At 44.4% G+C, this 21,082-nt stretch overlaps 1 protein-coding gene across 4 annotated transcripts in view; it reads left to right on the top strand.

Annotated features, from left to right (window-relative positions):
- MIS18BP1 (MIS18 binding protein 1) overlaps positions 1-21,082 on the top strand; it is a 538,190-nt gene that overhangs the window by 4,369 nt on the left and 512,739 nt on the right. For all 4 annotated transcript variants that reach the window (XM_078659687.1, XM_078659685.1, XM_078659686.1 and 1 more), the window contains exon 2: positions 9,015-9,775. In XM_078659687.1, coding sequence (XP_078515813.1) covers positions 9,100-9,775 — 676 coding nt within the window. In that variant the 5' untranslated portion in view covers positions 9,015-9,099. The remainder of the gene's footprint in view (positions 1-9,014; positions 9,776-21,082) is intronic.

The raw sequence follows: 21,082 nt of genomic DNA, 5'->3' as shown, positions 1-21,082 counted from the left end.
ACAACAGCATGGGGATGAGGGAGCATACATAACAACTGGTTTTTGATGTGGGAGTCCCCATACTATGCATGTGCTGGTAGCGCATATTAACACATAAAGCAGTATGGCGAGGGTGATGGTCAGCATCATTATCAACAGTTCTGCACATATGTGTAATAGCTGATGTAGGATCAAAGGAATAAAAATGCACTGGGGCTAAGAAAAGCAGTATTGGTACACAGAGAAGGAAAACAAACAAGAAATACACAACTTGAAAGAAGTATTGTCTATTGTTGGAACGATGGAGGAAGGCTTGACTCTGGTTGTTTCTCCTGTTCCCCCCGCCCCCTTCCTGCTCAGTGTCCGAACGGATGGATGGCGTGGTTGGCGCCATGTCTGTCAGATGAATACATGGTTTGTGGCCTTGGACTTTCACTGCAATAGCTCTACTGTCTGTTGCAGAAAAGGGTCCTTAAAACCTAGGGGTCTATCACTTGCGAAAGTTTCTCAATGTTAATTGTAGTACCTAATGGCAAGGGTGTCTGTGCGTTGACTTGTGTCAAATACACGTGTAAGCTGTTTAAGCTGTTTAGAGTAGAACTTTGCAGCTTTGTTAGATTAGACATGCAGACAGACATTTCAGCTTGTACTTTTACAGGCGCACTCTCAATCTGCAACTTATGTCTACTTAGTGGCACAGATATATTCATTACTCTCCCTGTCACAATCTGATGTGGGGTCTTGCCTTGAGGTGTTTCTTAAGGTGAACAGTGCTTGTTGAAAGATTTTGTTTTTCAAAGGCTGGTCTTGGAGACGATAAGTTGACAAAGTTTGTGCATTATTCCTAACAGGGTGGTTCAGTGGTAGGAGATATTATTGAGGACATGGGTGCCAAACTCCGAACTGGTTCCCCTCAGGAATATCCCACTGGGGTATTTATCGCGCAGACCTGAAAATTAGTAGCAGATTTGACATCACAGTGGACACAATGTCCGGCTTCTTAAGAATGGGCAGACTACAACTATGAGATAGCCGTAATGAGTGCATCTATCAATGTAGTCAATGTGTAGTTCTTAAAAGGGTGCTTGTGGTTGGGGTATTATGGAAGCCATTGCCTTAAGGTGGAGCTTGATGAATACTGCTTGCACACTGTATAGGTGTGTATGAACATTACAAATTAATCTTGACATATTTGGAAGAACATGTTGTTGCTGTCAGTGTGTAAAAGAAGACGTTGCTGGTTTATGACTATCAGTAGCAATGCTTAAGGCATGATCTGTTTCCCTACTGATATTTATCTATATATTAAGTCTGTTCCTTTCTATGTGCACCCTCTGACTTCCCACAAATGTTTCATTTGCTCTGGGGCACTTTCTTGTATCCTCTAAGGTACAGGTACGCTGTCTCAGTGTAATGTATTGATGCATCAAAAGAGTTCGATTGTGTCTGTTACACTAGCTACCAAAACCGTGGTGTGCGCATAACTAAGGGGGCATTTGGCTGCATCTTTGGCTGGCCTGTCAGCGAAGGCTTTTCCATGGGATACAAAATCCTGAGCACTGATACAGGTTGTGCCCTTCACCACTGCGAGTGCATGTGGCAGCGCTAAGGTATGTGTCAACTCTTCTAAGAAGGAACGATGCATGACAGTCCTTCCATCAGACTCAATCCCATGACCTATTCTATTTTTAAAAAAGCATCTACAAAAATATGTACCACCACCTGTAACGGGGGATGCAAACAAGGTAGCAAGGTTGACTATATGGCACTTAACTATTTGAGGGATGATGATGATAATGCTTTATAGCCTGATACTGTGTGTTAGAGCTGTTTTGGCTTTCTGAATGTTCACAAATACTGCATGTTCATCGTACGTCAGAGGTGTGCCAACAACAACGGGGGTACTTTTCTTCACTACAAAGGCTGCCATTGCTAGTCCGCAAGGGTAATGGCCTTTCACTACAGAATCAAGTAGGCCACTAAAATACCCAATTGACTTGCGCCCTAAAGGATACCTTTGGGTGAGAACAACTGACATCACCTGGCCATTAAAGTGGCAAAGAAAGGAAAACCTTTTTATTGTAAACTGGTGTTCCTAATACTGGTGCATTTGTTATCACTGTTGTTAACTTGCTAAATGATTGTTTTATCTCAGCCGTCCATGTTATCCTGTCTTTTAACGCATTTGATAGACACAAACAGTGGGGCTATTAACATACTTTTATAAAAAAAAACGTTTCTAACGTAATTACATAAGTCTAGGAACTTCTGCATTCCTTTCACAATCTAGGACTCTGTCATGTGTCTGATGGATGCTGCTCTGTTAATTGTTGGCCATATGTTGCCCTTGTCTGGCCATTTTGGTCCTCATTCTTTTTAGACCTGAATTCTCTAATAAAATGTCCTGGCTTCCTGCAATAGTAGCATGTTTGTCTGCTTTGAAATATATTTGATCTATTTCCTCCAAAATTTCCTTGCCGTCCTCTTCTATTCATGTTATTTCTTCCTTGGGCGTATGGATGGCATTGTGGAATGCCTCCAGGAGGCACACCTAGGGATACTGCGGCTAACTTAGTAGCAGCAGTCACAAGTCCTCCCTCAGTTTCCTTGGCCAAATTAAGCTGGACCGATTTGACTGCTGCTTTCTCTGTTTTTGACTTTCTCACTCTTTTCCTCTTCCTGCCTTTTCTTACAAAAGTGTAATATGAGTGGCTGTATCTCTGTCTATGGCTAGGTATCTGAAGCTACTAAGTTATTTAATTTGGCCTGAACTTCACCTGGTAGTTCCTTCTTCACTGTGTTATCACTAGGACCCTCTGTCTTATGGACATTTGTGGGGCCTTTCTCTTTACCTCTTCTGGACTTGCACACCTACTACTTGTTTCTGTGAATGGCTTTTTATTGTACTGCCCTTTAGTCTGTCTCTGGGTTTCTTCTGAGTTGGAGGACTGGCGGGCTCCTTGGGCCACGGGTGTGTGTGATATTTAGTGGCTTCGTACCATTCTGTACACTGTTTTTCTATCCGGTCTTTTTCTCAGCAGAAGACTTCTACCAGGTGTTCTACAGGGGATCCCATATCTCTTCGACAAACCCTTAAATTTTAATTGCGAGGTTGTTCTGGACATGCATCAATATTTACTCCATTGATGGACCGTACACTTCTCTCTCTAACCTCCAAAAACTCCCTACTTGGTAGGCCTGTTGCCTTATTACCCTTCTTTAACTTTTCATATTCCTCAATTCTTTTTGTGTGATCATAGACTTCCATTTATTCCTTATACAACCTATTTTTCTTCCCTTTCAACTCTTATCCTCATAATTTTTTCTAAATAATCATTTTTAGCTGGTGAACCTATCAGCAGACTAGTTTACCATCCTATATTCTCTACTCCTGTAGACATAAGACAAATATTTAATTTAAATGTTCTATGTATATTAAAATATGATTGCAATCTCAAAAAACAACATTTCTATACTGCAATTTTAATCTACTAAGTCCCATGATAGGAGAATTTTGTTAAATACGGACTGTCTCTTATTAACGCTGTCCATAAATCTGTCTGTAATGAATCTATTACCATATTTCTAACTTAATACAATTTCTGGCCGTGAACAGCATGTCTCTATTTGAATATTCAAAGACCACTGTTCAATTTAGTTTTTCGTCTATTATTTATTCCTGTATATCTGTCATATTCTCCATGTCAATTTTAGTGCAAGATTGATGGGAATGTTTGGTGCCATGTTGAAGGTACATCCTTCAGTATTATTGGGACTGTTATATATATTAGATTCCCTATAGAGCGCCTTTCTATTGTCTTCATACAGTTTACTTTGTGGTATTTAGTCTGTGACAAGGTTACAGGGGGAGACAATTAAAATTATTTGTTAGTCATGAACTCTTGAGGCATTTGCCTAATTCAGTCAATTACTTACATTTTCTTTCCTAACGTTATACAACATTCCTTACATAATAGGAAATCCAAAGTTAAACACCACATAATACAAAATTAAAAAAGAAAAAGACCATAATCTGTGGCCACATTTCTACTTACATATACATCAATGCTAAATTATAAACTAAGACAACAAAAACACTACTGCATTAATTCAAATACACATACTAGGGCAAACAAAGCACTACTGGTCACTTCTCTCTGGATTTGTAGAGAGGACAACGTTTCACTATTTTGCAGAACATACAACTCCGCCTCAAACCCTGTTCTATCTTGAAACTTTCAACTTATTTAGTTGAGTCCCTAGTATCTAGCAATCTACCACTGGGATCTGTTAATATTGTGTCAATATACAGTTTTGATGCAAATAATAAAATTATATATTATTGTAAAAATTGTTCATGTCTTTACGTATAAAAAGGAACGGACCTCGTACTATTCCCACCTTGAAAACACCAAACACCCAAGTCCTACCTGCCCCTTAGAAATGCTGAGATGTCAGAACGGACGTTCTTCCTCAGGATCTGTACGTGAAGACAAATAGACCCAACTCTCGATACCACCAACTCTGATTCATAGTAACAGAGTATTGGAGTGATCAAGTGGGGGAAGGGAAATTAGGATGGGAACAGCTGGGAAGGAGATCTGAAAAGGAAAAGGCTAATACAAAGACAAAAACATGTACAACGCTAAAGTAGGCTTTCACTCAGAGTTAAAAGAGTAAATCAAATGCCTCAGCAAAGGCAAATGCCAAACATGCAAGTTGATATCACTCACTAAGTTCCATGCAAAGTGTGGACTGTATGTTTTCACTTTCAATAGTCTGGTTACAACTGGGTATGTGAGTTACCTTCACTCACTGCATACCCAAGGTTTGCACATTCCTTAATACAGGGCTTAATGTCCACTAATTACATAACAATGGTTCTGTTGGGTATCACATATTCCTTAGGCAGTCGAAAAATTCAATGAGTTACTCAATGTTTTCTTTCAATTAAAGGAACACACACGAAGACCATATTGGGTATTGCGTCACTTTTTATAAATTACATCATTTATAAATACCCCAACATTCTCTGTAAGACTGCCAAAACACAAAGTGAATTATGTTGTGATATGTGACAAAAGTGACATCTAGAGCTCGGTGATACTGTAATGGTGCACAATATGTTCAGGGTGATTAAAATATGATCCCTCAAATGTTTCCAAAGCATTAGGAAAGCACACAGCATCGCCCCCACCTTCCGGTTTAAAGTGCAGCTCGCATTCGATTCCCTGAATTAATTCTTCATTTGCCAACGCGTTTCGGGGCTCGGCGGCCCCTTCTTCCTGGGCAGCTTTCAGAAACACCACTGAGGCTCACACAGGTGTTTCACAGGTATTTATTATCCACATGACTAAGCAGGAGCATTCAGCATCACGTGCCCCTGCAATGTCTATTGGGACATGTAGTCCGGCTGTGTGGGCAATTATTTGCTTTCAGTAAGTTGTGTGCTTCTGTAATTTGCAGCATTACATATCCTTAAGTAGGTATCAGGTCCTCATCACGAGCTAAATATTGGCATATGGTGATTAAAATATGTACAAGAAAATTGGTGGCCAGGAACCAGGTATTGGAAATTAATAATTCTGCGAATTGAATGAATAAGTCTTTTTTCGCAGAGCCTTAGGGCTGGTCCAAGGAATATTGTCAACCCAGGGTCTGCAGTACTAGTAAGTCATTGCGGGTCTTCATCAGGGCATTGGCGGGGAGGATCACAGCCTGTAAATATGAAGGTGTATTGGTCAGGTGTGTTCCAAGTAAGTGTATATCTGATCACTATCTCAGACAGAGGCGGATGACTCACCTAACTCTGCCCCGTGGGGCAGAAGGAGCGTCTAGGCAATGGCGGAGCCTTATTGTTGCAACCGGTCAGGAGGGGCGTTTACCTCTGACTAAGGACAAGAAGAGATCACCAGGAATTTAGACTTGGCCTTCTGGCAGATTCCCAATTAAAGACCGGGTATATCACAACATGACTCACGCTATGAATACTTTAGGGCGCGGAAACCTGCGTCTCAGGGCTTCCTTGATGTCTGCGGAGGAACAGGAGTGGGGGAAGTTTAAAAACGTTATTGTGACTAAGCGAGATACACTTTTAGATGGTGTCGAATTAACAACGAGATATGACTCACCAGATAGTCACTCTCGAGCGCGGGAACTCCCCTCTCAGGATTTACCTGCTGCTGGTGGGTTCTGCGGGGAAAGGAGTAGGGAGGTTTTAAAAAACCCAATTGGCTCAGACAATGGAAAGCAGGCACACGTACTGTGTCTAGGTGCCCACCCATTTCTCTTACCTTCTGTGGTGAAGTAGAAAGGAATCCAGTTGTCTTGGACAACACCAGGCCTGAGTCCTGGCATTCCTGTATCGATTAACAGCTGGGAAACCTATAGCGTTGCTGATATTCACGGACGCCACAGAATTGACGTCCTCGTGGACGTCGCGCATTCCGGTGCAGCAGCGAAATGCTAACTAGGTTGGTTGCTAGGCGACCTCCATTGACGCTCAGATCCGTTCATGACATGTCCAAAATTACGTGTAGGCGCCACGTAGTGGAATTTCTTGTAGGGATTGGGTAACTAGGCAACCCACGAGCCGTATCTAGGAAGGGTACTTTATATTAGCCCCTGCACGACTTCACGTAGCCACCGTGGTCGTACTACAATAACGGTGCATATATTCCTCATTTGTGAATGCGATCATGTGCAAATAGTCATCATGCAGCCATTATAATGCAACATTGTATAGAATTGAACAATACATCATGCACCGATGGACTGACTTTACAATTGGATTATTCATGCTCGCCCTTATTCTGCATGATGATGGTAAAATTGCAGCGGTGAAATTGCAAATCATAAACAGTAACGTGCATATATTTACAAAGAGTTTACAATGTATAAGCGTTCTAGTTAAATCGTCAAGAGCATATATTTACAGTGGGTATAATATTGCGTAGCACAGACGTTTTAGTAAACACAAACAGATCAAAAACCAGTTAAAGGTGCGTATATTTACAGTGATTGTGGCATTGCATAGTTTGCGATGCACCTAGCAAGTGTATATATTTACAGTGGAGATCGCACTGCAACAGTTACGATGCACAGAAGTTCTCGTGCTTGAGGTACTAAAATGTCTGTTACCCTGTGTGTACTAAGGGAGTCTTTAACCCTGGCGTGTTCATAAAGGGCTCATGTAATGTAAATAGGTACAGTGTTTAACTAGAGACCACTAAGGACCAATAGATGCTTACAGTTGGCCCACTTGTCTTGCGGTCTCCTCCAACTCATTCAACCCATTTTGTACAGTATTGAGGAAGTGTATTCATTTATACTCTTTGTAATTAAGGGCCCTTGAGGCGGACCCTCCTCTAGTGGGGGCACTGAACTTCTCTATGACCCACCAGCGTATGTCGTAAGGGGAATGATTGTGTGTCACAAAATGATCAACCAAAGGTGCACCCTGAATCCTGCATCTTACTCTGCTCATGTGCTGTGAGATTCTGGTTTTCACTTTCTGAGTGGTTTGGCCCACGTAGACCAAACCTTTGTCACATCCATGTTGGGATGGTGTTACTATCACTGGCTTCAACTTCACCCTCCAATTAAGCAAAATGTTTCTGTAGATGTGAATGGGATAACCCAACCTGAAAACCTTCCTGCCTTCTCCAAAATATTATTAATTCCCATGGATTTAAACAGGAATAACTTCCTTAAAGATTTCAAAATTTGAAAGGTATGGCTGCCTTTTTTTGGACGTTATAACTGGAGTAGAAGCATGAACAGCGTGTCACCTACCTGCTACAGCAGCAAAGAAAGATCTGGGGTTGGGAGGATGTATTATCTTTCTAGTCCGGTTATTCTTGTGGTGCAGTAAACAGCTCGAGCTTTAATTATTGCAAATACAGCCATGAGTGTTGTATTAACAAGGAAGGAGAGAGTGTCATGAGTGTTGTGCTACACCAGAAGTCATACCTCTATGTAATTTGGTGGTTGGGTATAGGACAAGATACACAGTTTCTAGAGATTACAAACAAAAACCTTAACTTTTAGGGCCTAATATGTAGCCTTTTAAGGCCAGGCATTTAGGCACTGCTGCTTCTCAGTTTAGGAAGGAAGGCCTTGGAGGTTTTTATGATGCGCAGCCAGTAGATTAGGCAGTGATGCTGGATATGTCTTTATGTAGATTTGAATAACACATTTGTTAGTAAATATTAACTACATATCAAATCAAGTAGAACATTTTATTATCAAGATTTCTTTGTTTGTGTGCTGCCATATAGCATGCTGTCACCTGTGAGTTTCCTGTCTCCAAGAGAACCATGTTCACAAAATAACAGGTGGGGCCCAGGTAATATTAGAAGGTCCATCGAGGGCTGATGACTTGCACTGCCCTTTGGGATACACAGACACATGCATTGCCCCAAAAGCATCAAACACATCTGAATGAGTTGATGTGCTGAAATTAGAAATTAATGAAAAAATGTTTGGGGTAGACAATTATAACAAAGATAAATATTGGTTTAAAATCAAACATGTAATTGAAACATTTTCCTTGAAGACTCGCCCTTCTTAAACAGCACAGAGGTGAAATGATATGTTGGAATAAACTAGCCAATGCAGTTGACTAAAATAACAAAGGAACAACTCCATACCCCTAAGTCCCTGTTCCAGCCAACTAGTGCTTTCAGTGCCTTCATAGATGCTCTGGTTATCCTCTCTCTACCTCTTTCTGCTTTCTGTCATGTTACTCTGTTGGTGCTACTTATGTACCACATACATTGTTGTCTGAGAAAGGCATGTCTGCTTTAATTTCCTCACAAAATCCTAATAAATCAAATTAAATTGTTTTGGCCACGTGAAAACTTGCTCGCAGGTCAAATCGAGACTGTGGCCGCTCGACCCAGCTTTTTGCAATCACATTTCCAACAGCAAGGCTCGCTACTGATTTCCTGTATTTGTTCTGAGGCTCTTTTTGTACTGCAAATTGGCATATAAAGTGAACTTTAATATTTTAGAACTTTTCTTCTGTGTTTTAGTTACCATGTGAAGAAATGAAGTTTGCAGTTTACTGATGAAAGGAACTCTCCAGTCCATCAAAGAGAATTTGATCCTTCAAGGAAGATGATTGTAACACCATCTAAAAGAGAAGCGTTTGGAAAACATCAAAACTTTCCACATTGCATAAGAGGGGAATTACCAAAGCATACTCTTCTTCTTGGCCATATCCCATCGGATTCTCTCACTCCCTTAAAAGACCTGCTGAAACTTCGCCGCGCTGGTGTATCTCCTTTAGGAGTAACTAATGGAGTATCTCCCACAAACAACCCTGCTTACAAAGCAACACTTAATGGAAGATGCAATCTCCCAAACAGCAAGGGGACTGCTTTGCAATCTACTTTAATGAGTGAAGGCCCATGCCCAGCTAATTTCCCGGACGTCAGTGCCATTAGCACATGCCCAGTCCCACAAAGCGCCTCAGTTGTCTCGCATTTGGATCTTCCAAGCATGAAAGACATTATTTCCCAAAAATATATGGACAAGCATGAGTCTCAGTATGAATCACCAATTAAGGCGTTTGAAAGAATGAAAACAATTGCGGCTCAGAGAAAACTTGCTCAAACGCCATCCCAAACAGAGCGGCTTTTCACTTTGGGAAACTGCCAAAGAGATATTCTCTTAACTCCAGTCGCGAATTCCTCAGTCAAGAGTACGCAGCAGCTATCAGGAAGTGTCAGTGTTAAAACCAGGTTGCAGTCTGTAAACTGCACACAGCCTCTGAAAGAGCATCAAGTTACAGGTTTGTCTGATTTTATTTGGTCCTTGAACATTCTACAATATTTTAAAGACAGTCATTGAGTTCTTGTTCAGTAAAGCCTTTCTGCCTTGACATTTATTACTTGCCATCTTTCTGTTAGAAAAACACACTTTATTTGCATATTAAATCATAACATCAATTTGTTGTTTTTCTAAGCTTAAGGCAGGCATGGGAGTAGCCTGAAGGTGTGCATGATTCCACTACTGTTAATCACAAAATTATGCTCAGATGCTCGGGTAAAATCACTGTTGGCATGCCATGTGTTTTAAAAAATGTTTTCTTTAAATATGACATTACTTGCCATAGCCTTGGTTTGTTCGCACTGTTGGATGTCTGTTTATAATTCCATTTGTCTACTTTTTGGTTATTGAAATGCTGGAGGATGTGCTGCAAGGGGTTAAGTCTTGTCACCTGCTACTAAATCCATCCATGATCAATCAATCTTATTTTATTTATGGTGTGCATGTTAGGTTTTAAAACATTGTTATGTTTTCTCTGCTGTAAGTTTACCAACTTTCCCTTCTTGGATCACTATACTACATAAAGGAAAAATTAAATTTCAAAGGGTTTGAGGACTTTGTTAAGAGATGTTCAAAGTGTTACACTATCTGCACAGAGACTTAAGGACATGTTAACGTTATATTCCTAGATGTCCTACTTTTAAATAACATGCACCCTGGTTTGTAGGCTACAGACCTACATAGGAGTGGTTTATTAACATTTAAAAGTGAGGTTTTGGCTTGTCAAACAGGTTTGTTTTGACAGGTCAACTTGCAGTTTTTACGCTAGGCTTGAAGTCATGTTTGCACCGCCACTGTAGTGGATGGCACAATAGGTGCTGCAGCCCACTAGTGACATTTACCGTATTTTCCGGCGTATAAGACGACCCGGCGTATAAGACGACCCCCTACTTTGCATGATAAAATTTAGGTTTTGTGCTATACTCGCCGTATAAGACTACCCCCACTTCCAGCACAGTCCAACGCAGTCCTGCATAGCCATTTTGAGAATTTATTTTGGGTATCTGTCTCTTTATTCTGCCTGTTCCTTGCTCTCGTCTCTTATCTTTTTCTCTCTTTCCTTTCACTTTCTCTTTGCGCTTGGTGGGGTAACACAAACTGTTGGGGTGTCCCTGCAGAATGTTATCTGGCCGACACCCCAAAGCTGACAGACATACATTGACATTGAAGCACGCGTGCATTTTGTCTATCTTCCCTTTCTGCCCTCTCTCTCCTTCTGCCGTTCCGACCCCATCCTTGTTTCCGTAGCCGTGTCTGGTTTTTGAATTTTGCTTGTTTTTTGTAGCGCTACTATGCCTGCCTCATGGTGCTAAATGTACAGTTTACTTTGATAAATGCGCACTTCATAATCTGGTGCTAAGTGAGGGTCTCATAACTGTAGGTGAGTGTTTTGTGGGACCAGGTAGGCGCCGTACAGTGATCAACTCAGCAGGGAGGAAGATGCGCGCCTCCGAGTGCCAAGTGCTTAGTGCTTAGTATGCACTGGTGCCCGAGCTCGCCGCCCGATGAGAAGTATTCACTTGTGTGCTTCACTGCGTGCCTCGTGACATGCGCCTTGGGGTGCGAGGAGCTGTTGTCACTGAAACCTGCTGCCCGAGGAGCAAACTCTATGGGGGCTCCAGAACTATTTGATTTCTTTGTCAATTATCCGAAAGGGAGGTGTAAGCTGGTTTGTGGAGCTAATTTTAACTATAGAGTATCAGGGATTTTTGTTCTTATTTCATAGCTAGAATTGCACTTTAGCCGTTTTTTAACATACTTAAAGATGTTATGAACAAAGCTAACCAAAACCTCACTTTTAATTTTTCAGAGAAAAAAATATATGCTCACGCACGCGCAACACTTATTTTATCCTGTTCACAGAAACTGTAAACTTATGGTTATACTAACAAGCCATTGAAAATATGATTTATTCCTTGCGTATAACTTTAGCACTGTGTGACTATTCTACATGCAACTTTCATGTCAGATAGCTTTAGATGCTCAGTTTGAGCAGGTCAAGAGGCCTCTGGATGGTGGAGAAAATAAATCCGGGTTAAAAAAAAAAAACACATGAAAACAGACGGTCTAATTTGGCATCCGGCGTATAAGACGACCCCCGACTTTCCAAAACATTTTCAGGGGTTCAAAAGTCGTCTTATACGCCGGAAAATATAACTTCCAATCCCAGGATACACTTTCTACCACATACTAAGGACGTATAGGTAAGCTAAATATGCCAATTGGGAGTATACTGACTTCATCATGTTGAAAGGAGGACCACAGACACTTTACCACTGGGTAGCAGAGGTAACATGCTCCATGTTCTACAATCAGCAGAAACAGTTAAGGCAAGGGTCTTAGGGTGGACCACACAAAATTGGTCAATTCCTACATTCCCTTAGCAGAAGGTGGAGAGACTACCAACTCCCATGGAAGCGCTCCTCAGTAAGGCAGAAAACCCATCTGCACTGGTGTGATCCTTCCCAGGAGGATGTTCCAAAATAAAGTTCATACCCTGTAGGGAGATGAACCACCCAACAGTTTAGGATTCTCACCCTACATTTGCATTTGTGGTCCATGATCTGCCTGGTCCCAGAAATTAATCTTAAACAAGTCTCAGTTTCTTCAATGCCCACACCGCTGCCCATGCCTCTTTCAATTGCACTCCCCCTCTGTCTCTGGGTAGTAGCAGTCTACTGACAAAGTCTACTGGGTGGTTTAAGCCTTCCTCATTCAGCTTCAACAATAGTGCCCTTATGCCATACATGCTGTTTGGCACACCTTTGTCTACACTAGTGGGTCCGCGGAGCCCCAAGGGTCCCTGACACATTCCCAGGGGGTCGGCAGACAGCAGTTTTAAAAGCACTGCAAAGTTTCTTGTGTAATCAGTTTTTGGGCAACAATAAAAGTGTCAAGATTCCTCTGGTGATTAATGTACCTACAGGAGAGAGAGATGGGAGTTTTGTACAGTGGCAGCTTTGAGTTTGTGCTTCTCCAGACCAAACACTCTTAAAAAAACGCCTACCAGAGCGTGGTCTCACTGCAGATGGAGTGAGGCGCACGCAGTTCGAACTCCGGGCCACCGCCGATGTAATTAGCGTTCCAAAGCGGCACAACAGCTCTGGGGGTGCGCTGGCTGGGGGCGACTGGCTGGCAGCAGAGCTCAGGCTATTGTGCGGGTGCCTGGCGACCTCCCAGAGCGGCTGGTAGCGGTGGGAGCAGAGGCAGAAGGCGAGCGCCCCGTCCCTTGGGAGTGCGGCCGCCATTTTGTGCAACCCGGCCCTGCGCGCTCCTGAGGTGGCGGCTCCCGTTGTGGGCTTGCGATCAAGGGCAGGAGCTCATTGGAAGAGAAACGCCTGGACCTCTGGAGGCGAGGTTGGGGCTGGGTCGAGCCGGCGCTGACGTTCCCCTGCTCCGGCTGGCAGCTCTGAGAAGTGAGGCGGATTATATCGACTGGCAGGAACGAGACTGCGATTTTGCAGACTCAGGCCAGAAGCGCTCCTAAGTACACTCTGACTGGCGGCCTCCCACCGGGGATTGCCAGAGACACCAGGACCATTAGATCTGCCGAGGTACTGGGGCTGGGGAACGCTGGTATCGCCTATCGGGGAGTATCTTGCCAGACCGAGATCTACTTGGCCGCCATCCTAGGCCTCCATACTCCGACTACGCACGGGCCTGGCTGGGCTCGCCTATTTGCCAGTGGAAGCGCTCCCCTGCCCAGAGGGAACTCCCGGCTGTCCCGGTTGGAAGAGATAATCTTCAGGTTGTGAGGACTCTGCAGGGGGCCTGCTACGCCCGAGCATGCTACGCCCGCCGCCTCCTGATTCTCACCGCCCTCCCACCCTGGATCCGTGTGGTACACGACGCATGACTTATTCAGCCCAGTGACGCCTCTCCAACTGTGGCTGGGTCACCCTTGTTGACACTATTGGGGACATCAGGAGCTACATTGTGGGGCATTGAGACACTGCTGAACTGCGCATCAGCTGTGGCGTGGCGTTGATCGTTGTGAATCCCAAAGCCCTATCTTGCTCTTCGGCTGTGGTGGGGGGTCACGTCAGCCTGCCCTCCTCCAGACCGCCGACCCCCGGGACACCCCCCCCTCCCCCCCCGAGTACAAACATCACTGCGGAAGCCACTGCCTGGCCAGAGCGGGCGACCCTCCCTTGGTGCCCTGTTGGAGGGGAGGAGCTATAGGTGCCTGACTGACCGGGCCTCTGCCCTCTCCCCGGTCCGGTCCCCTCCATGCTTTGCATCTTCCCAGCAGCCAAGAGGAGCCCTAGGGGGGACACCAAGGGGCTGCCCTTTGTCTGCCTTCGGATCTCACTTCCTGTGCCGTATTCCTCTTCAGCACTATCTGGTCTCTGTGGCCGGGATCGCCCACCTCGGCTGAACCAGACAACTGCCGGTGCTTGTGTGGCACCTGCTCACTTGGGGCTTTCTGCTCGATTCACCTCTACTGGGGGGACATGACTAGCTCGTGGACTGTAAAGGAGCCTCCCGCAGCCCATAAGGACAACCCAGTCCCTGCTATGTGAAATAAGCCAGGATCAGCCCCAGCAGCGGACATGGCATCAGCAACCAAGGGACCCTCAGACCCTGTTACGCAATCCTTTATGGCCACTTTCATGCACAAACTCAATCTGAAATAGGTTCCCTTCGAACGGAGGTCCAGGCCTGCGTCAAAGAACTCTGGAAAGATGTGGTGGCACTAGGGGGCAGAGTAGACGATCTCGAGAAACTGCTTGATGCCTGCTCTGAGGATCAGTAACACCTATGGCAGCGCTTGGTCATCCGGGAGGAGCAGCACATTGAGCTGCAGATCAAGCAGGAGGACTTGGAAAATGGGGGCGCCGAAACAACCTGCGCCTGAGAGGGGTTCCAATTGGGGCGGAAGGCTCCGACATCATGACTTTTGTGGCATCTCTGTTTCAAGACATCAGGAGACACTCTGCGTACATTGCTATTCTGTGCCTGACTCATGTCCCGATGGCGGCTCCGGACTACGCTCTTGGAAGGAGATATTGACCTACGAAGACCCGACCCCACTCCTATTCCTTGGAGAGTGACATCTCCGGGATGGCCTGTTCCCCTGCGTCTGGCCTCTCCCTGGACTGGAATAAACTTTGTTGGCCATGTTGGCCGTTGTTATGCTTGACATGTTATGTTTTCTCTTGCTTTTCTCTTCACCTACTCCCATCCCTGGCGGGGGTACGCCTCCGAGAATATGAGGGACTCTCATTGGATTGGTTGCCCTTCCCCCATCCAGCACTCTACGGCGTACACCACAGCCTTGAGGCTCTCTAGCCCTCCACTGGGTTGGGGAACACCTGCTCTGCACACCACTCCAACCCTTCTGCCTGGGTTATCGCTTGCCCCTGACACACCGAGATCATGACATCTGTACCCTCCCAGAAACTTCACTCCCTTAATGTGAAGGGTCTCAACTCCACCAGTAAGCGGCGCCAAATATGGCCACATGTCCTGTTGCAAAATCCGGATATCGTGTATCTGCAAGAAACTCACCTCCTAAGAGGCGCATCCTCGATTCCCTCTTCAATTTTGAGCCTCAGCAACTACCAGGACAGCGGGAGCAGCAATCATCTGTCGGGCGGGTATCAACCAGGGGGACTCTAGTGCAGTTCATATCAAAGATGGCAGCTTTCTCAAGGTGATGGTCAAGATTGGGCACCACACTCTCACCCTATGAAACACTTCTGCATCGAACCAGGCCCAGGACACATTCTTGCGGGGGTTGCTGCGAGAACACATAACACACGATGATTCCGACCTCATCCTGGAGACTTCAATCTGGTATGGGAGGCGGGACTCCACTGCAGCGAGGGCTCATTTCACAGGATGGAAGCCATGTAAGCGGCCCTAAAAAGACAACTCACTGCACTAGGTCTTGTAGATATCTGGTGCGACCATTCCCCGGATATACACGATTACTCTTATTACTCCCATTTACACCGCTCCTACTCGTGCATTGACTACCTCTTCATTTCACACTCCCTCGTCAATGACGCTCTCTCAGCATGTATGTCTGATATCTCAGTCTCTGACCACGCTCATGTGGAACTCCTTCTCCATGACCGCTTCTCTCGTCCTAAGCTTCATTCCCGGTGGCGTTTTCCCCATCATAACCTCAGAGACCCCGTGGATGCGGCGGAACTTCGAATCGCCTTTATGTCCTACTTTGAGACCAATGACCTTCCGGAGACTCCCCTCCCCGTACTCTGGGACGCATTCAAGGCTACGATTTGCGATAGCCTCACATCCATCGCTATTGCTCGGAAAGCTTGCTTGTTCGAAGGCAAACTTTCAGACGACATAAAGGCACTTGAGAGGTTAGACCAGGAGTTCCCTTTGGCAGTAAATAAGAGGTGCTTAGCTATGCTCTGAGGACAGCTCCGGGCACATAGAACCAACAAGGCCGAACATGCTCTCCTTACCCTGCGACAGCGGTATTAGGAGGGGGGGACAAGGTGGGCACAGTCCTGTCGCCCCAAACGTGGGCAGCCAAAGCGCACATTGCTAAACTTAAGCTGGGAGACTCGACTTGGGCCACTACTGAGACTGCGAAGCTCCAAGCATTCCAGAATTATTACTCATCTATCTATGCCCAGGAGACACCTGACCCGGCCCAGGTATTGGCCACCTTAGAGGCCTATGAGTCGTCCCCAATTAGCAACTACCACTCTCAACTACAAGAGGAGCCTATCACTCCAGAGGAGCCCACCGGTGCTCTAAAAGATCTCCCCTCGGCAAAACACCAGGCCCGGACTGCTTACCTGTCTCGTTCTACCGTGCCTTTTTACTGCAGCTTCAATCTCCTATGCTTCGCCTCTTTAATTATTTTCAGATGAAGTAGGGCCCTCCATGAATATGGCTATAGCCGAAATCGCCCTGATCCCTCAGCCGGGAAAAGACCTTACGCTCTGTTCCTCCTTCCGCCCCATTGCACTCTTAAACACGATCTCAAAGGTTACACAAAAATTTTTGCTAAACGCCTCCGCACCTACCTTATTGAGCCGGACCAGGTGGGCTTTATTCACCAACACCAAGGGGCGGACAATGTACGCCGCGTTGCACACTTAGATGGGAAGGAACACCATTGGAAGATACCCTCCTGCTTGCTATCATTCGATGCTGAGAAAGCATTTTACAGAGTAGATTGGGTATTTCTCCTACCTGTCTTGCAGAAAATAGGGATAGGCCTGCAGATGATAGCTCGCATTATGGCCCCTTACCTCTCCCCGTAGCTCGGGTGCGGGTCAACAGCCAGCTCACACAACCCATTTCCATTTTCAGGGGCACCAGACAGGGGTGCCCCCTATCCCCTCTTCTATTTGCTCTTGTAAATGCTAATAAAAACAAGTAAAAAAAAAAAAGCCTACCAGTATGGATGACATGTGAATCCTAAACCTTGTAGTCCCCTTTGCCTTATCTAACATTTTCTATACACTGATTCACACATGTTGTTTCATTGCCTCTATTTGTGTGTGATGTAAAGTGCTCTGACATGCTACACTGGGATGAGAGGTGCTATAAAACAAATGAAATACATGTGACAGAGGTGATATAGAGAGATGAGAGTCCCTGTTCGAGGTTGATAGTGAGGGAATCATTGAAGAGCCCCAATAAAGATTGTCGTAATCTGGTGCACAGTAATGTCGTCATTTAATATGCTTTAAACGTTCTAACAATTCAATATATAATGACAAATTTGTTGTAGAATGCACCATTTTCCCCCCAGATTTTCTTGGAACCCCCCCAGTGCCCCGTAGTGGTCAGGCTCACTCGCTGCACTTCGTGTGCACCATACGAGAACTGGTCTGACAACATTTGCCAGGGCTGCATTGGGTTTCCAGTCCGGCCCTGACAGGAGTAGGAGCCTCGTACTGCGAAATAAAACAAAAACATTGAAAAATTAGTCGCTGAGATACAGCACCAACCTTCCCATTAAAATGTTTAGATTTTTGCACTTTCTTTTCAATATAAAATACTAAAATCTTTAGTTATTCAAGTATTTGTTTGGTGTGCATACATTTGTGTTTTTTTCCCAATGACTGTTTTAATATTTAACATTTAAATCATATCAAAAATGTCTTTTAGACTGTGCACTGGCGTCTGTATTGATTGATCTAAATGTAGCGTGCCTCAGAGGTATCACCTCGTCGTCCTAGAGGTGTTCAAAATAAATAAAGCCACCAGTGCGCCCTTTGCAATTAAAGGGCGACCCTCTGGGCGCTGCTTTAAATTGGAATCGCCACTGCGATATTAAATGTTTGTAAATTATAATCCAAAGTTTGTTTTCGATAAAACATCCACGATTAGATTGTCATTGAAAACTTCTTTTTATTTCATATCATTCCATTGCGAATTGTAATGCTGTATATCACATTCAACTTTGTCCGTTATTCAATAATCATAGGCTCCCAATGCATTTCGTGCCGCTGCGGCACTTCATCAGGGGAATCTGAAAATCAATAAATTCAATGAGGACCCACACTCGTATAATCAATATAACAATAATCATGAACTATGCTATATCTATTAAGGTGAAAGTCTGTTTCATTTTAAAGTATATGCGTTGACCAACAAGAAACATATATAAAACACAGGTGATTGTGAATTGCATTAATGTACGCATTTATCATCATTCAAAGTAGCGTGCTGCTAAACAACTGAAATCTCCTAATAACATAATAACTTGTGGTGCATGCAAAGTATTTAAAAAAATCAGATTTATATAGTGGTGCTATACGAACAAAATAAAGTCAGTGTCACTCTCTGCTTGTTACGCGCGTTATTATTATCAAAACGGTACTCTTATCTTACAATGTCCTACCACGTGTCTAATAACCAACTAAATAAACCTTACACTATATCCCTACTTACCGGACTAGCCGCAAAACTGTTTTGTAGTGTGAATTCACGAACTGTTGCATACTAAGCGTGTTGACGGTAATCTGCCATTTGTAAAAGCATGGCTTACGCGCGTTTGGAAACAAATGATGTCCCCGCTAAAAATAATAAATAAAAAACTCCGTGTGAACGGCGGCCATCTTAGAGTGTACGAGTAACCCTAAAGATAGTCTGAGTTGCTAATGACTGCATAATAATCTACTAGTTGTGAGATGACAAAAAACACAAAACCCAGCGGGAGTCTCGCTCATTATCCAACTGTAAACATTTATTTATTTTTATTTATTTTATTTTAGAGGTTTTATATAGCGCTGGCTGGACCCAGGGGTATCAGAGCGCTTTACATTTTAGAGACAAGAAAGGTCAATAAGACAGGGGACATATATAACATCAATGTGCATAAACAACAAAAAGTCTCCGCCTGACAGATTTCAAAAAGATAAAATATGGGAAATAAGCACAACAAAAAGTGTAAGATGTGATAAATCAAAAATATCAAAAGGCATAGGGTCATGATAGGGAGGTTAGTGGTTCGTAAGGTTGGTAAGGAAGAGAAGCGGGAGGAGCAGAAAAGGGGGAGGTTGAAGGGGATGCGGGCTGAGGGTGGACAAGGGAAGGGGGGAGCAAGGAGGAGTGAATGTGGTAAACAGGGAGGGGGAAGTGATGAGGAGAAAGGGCGAGTGAGGCTAAAAACAAGGGAGGGCGAATGCATCAAGGGCCGGACAGATGTAACCAGTGGAAGAGAACAGATATGGATTAGGGTCCCCAGTATTTATTGAGGAGATGTAGTTTGAGTTCTTTTTTGAAACTAGGGTAGGAAGGGTTGCAGCGAAGGTCAGTTGGAAGGGCATTCCAAATGCATGGAGCGTTGCCAGAAAAGGATCGAGACTGGGTGGTTTTCTTTTTTAGAAGGGGGGGGATAAGAAGGAGGGTGTTAGTGCTTCTCAAGGAACTGGAGCAACCGGCTTTAGTGAGTTTGCTAGCGAGGTAGGTGTATTCTGATGGAGAATTTTGTGTGTAATGCAGGCTGTTTTGTAAATGGACCTACCTTCAATGGGGAGCCATTTAAGGGTTTTAAGGGCAGGGGATATGTGGTCAAATCGCTTGCAGTCTGAGGTAAGCCTAGCTGCAAGGTTAAGCACAGATTTAAGAGGTGCAAGGTGGATCTTGGGAATTCCGGTGAGAATGGCATTGCCATAGTCGATGCGAGAAAGAACAAGGGATTGGACTGCTAGTTTGAAATCATCGATCGGGATGAAGGGCTTGATTTTCTTAAGGTGGCGGAGAGTGAAGAGGGCTCCTTTGGCAGAATTATTGATGTGCACCTTGAGGGTTAGGAGGTTGTCATGGGAGATCCCTAGTGATTTGACTGAGGAGGACAAAGATTAGGAGCAGTTGAGGGCGTTGAGGTCAGAGATCCACTTCTGAATGGGGAGCTGGTTATTTTTAGGGGAAAAAAGAATGATTTCAGTTTTTTTAGGGTTGAGTTTGAGGTGGTTACTGTGGAACCAGGATTGGATCTTGATGAGAGTGTTGTGGAGTTGAAGGATGTCAGCATGAGTTTTAATCTTATAATAGAGTTGGGTGTCGTCAGCATAGAGATGGTAGTTGATCCCGGCTTGTTTAAGAATGAGTGTGAGGGGTTCCATGAAAAGGTTAAAGAGAGTGGGAGAGAGGATGGATCCTTGCGGAACTCCTAAGGAGATGGAGGTAGGGTTAGATAGGCAATTTTGGATTTTGATTTGTTGAGAACGGTGTTGTAGGTATGAGACAAACCATTTGTGTGTCGTACCATTCAGGCCGAATCGATCTCTAAGAACATTTAGTAGAGCAGAGTGGTTAACAGTATCAAACGCTGCCGAGAGATCAAGGAGGATCAGCAGGCTAGATTCACCATTGTCAAGAGAGTGGTGGATGTCGTCAATAATGTTTAGTATGGCGGTTTCAGTGCTGCATCCTTTCCTAAAGCCAGATTGGAAAGGGTCTAGTAAGTTAAAGTGTTCAATGTGTCTATCTAGTTGGAGAAGGACACATTTTTCCAGGGCTTTAGAAAGAAGGGGAAGGGTGGAGATGGGACGAAGGTTATTGAGGTCGTTTGGATCTGCCAAAGGGTTTTTGATACTGGGGGTGATTTGGCCTAGTTGCAATGAAGTGGGAACACAGCCGGTGGCAAGGGAGCTGTTGATAATAGAGGTCCAGGAAGGGGCGATGATGTGTTTGAGGTTTTGGACAAGTTTGGAGGGGAGAGGGTCTTTGGTGTGGGAGGAAGGCTTGAGTTTGGAAATGATGTTAAAGACGTCTCTTTCAGTGACTGGCTGGAAGTTAAACCACATGGCATTATTTTTGGTAAGAG

Source organism: Lissotriton helveticus, chromosome 9 (genome assembly GCF_964261635.1).
Source record: "Lissotriton helveticus chromosome 9, aLisHel1.1, whole genome shotgun sequence".
Classification (NCBI taxonomy): domain Eukaryota; kingdom Metazoa; phylum Chordata; class Amphibia; order Caudata; family Salamandridae; genus Lissotriton; species Lissotriton helveticus.
Note: the sequence above shows the minus strand (reverse complement) of the source record. Positions and strands in the feature narration are given on the sequence as shown.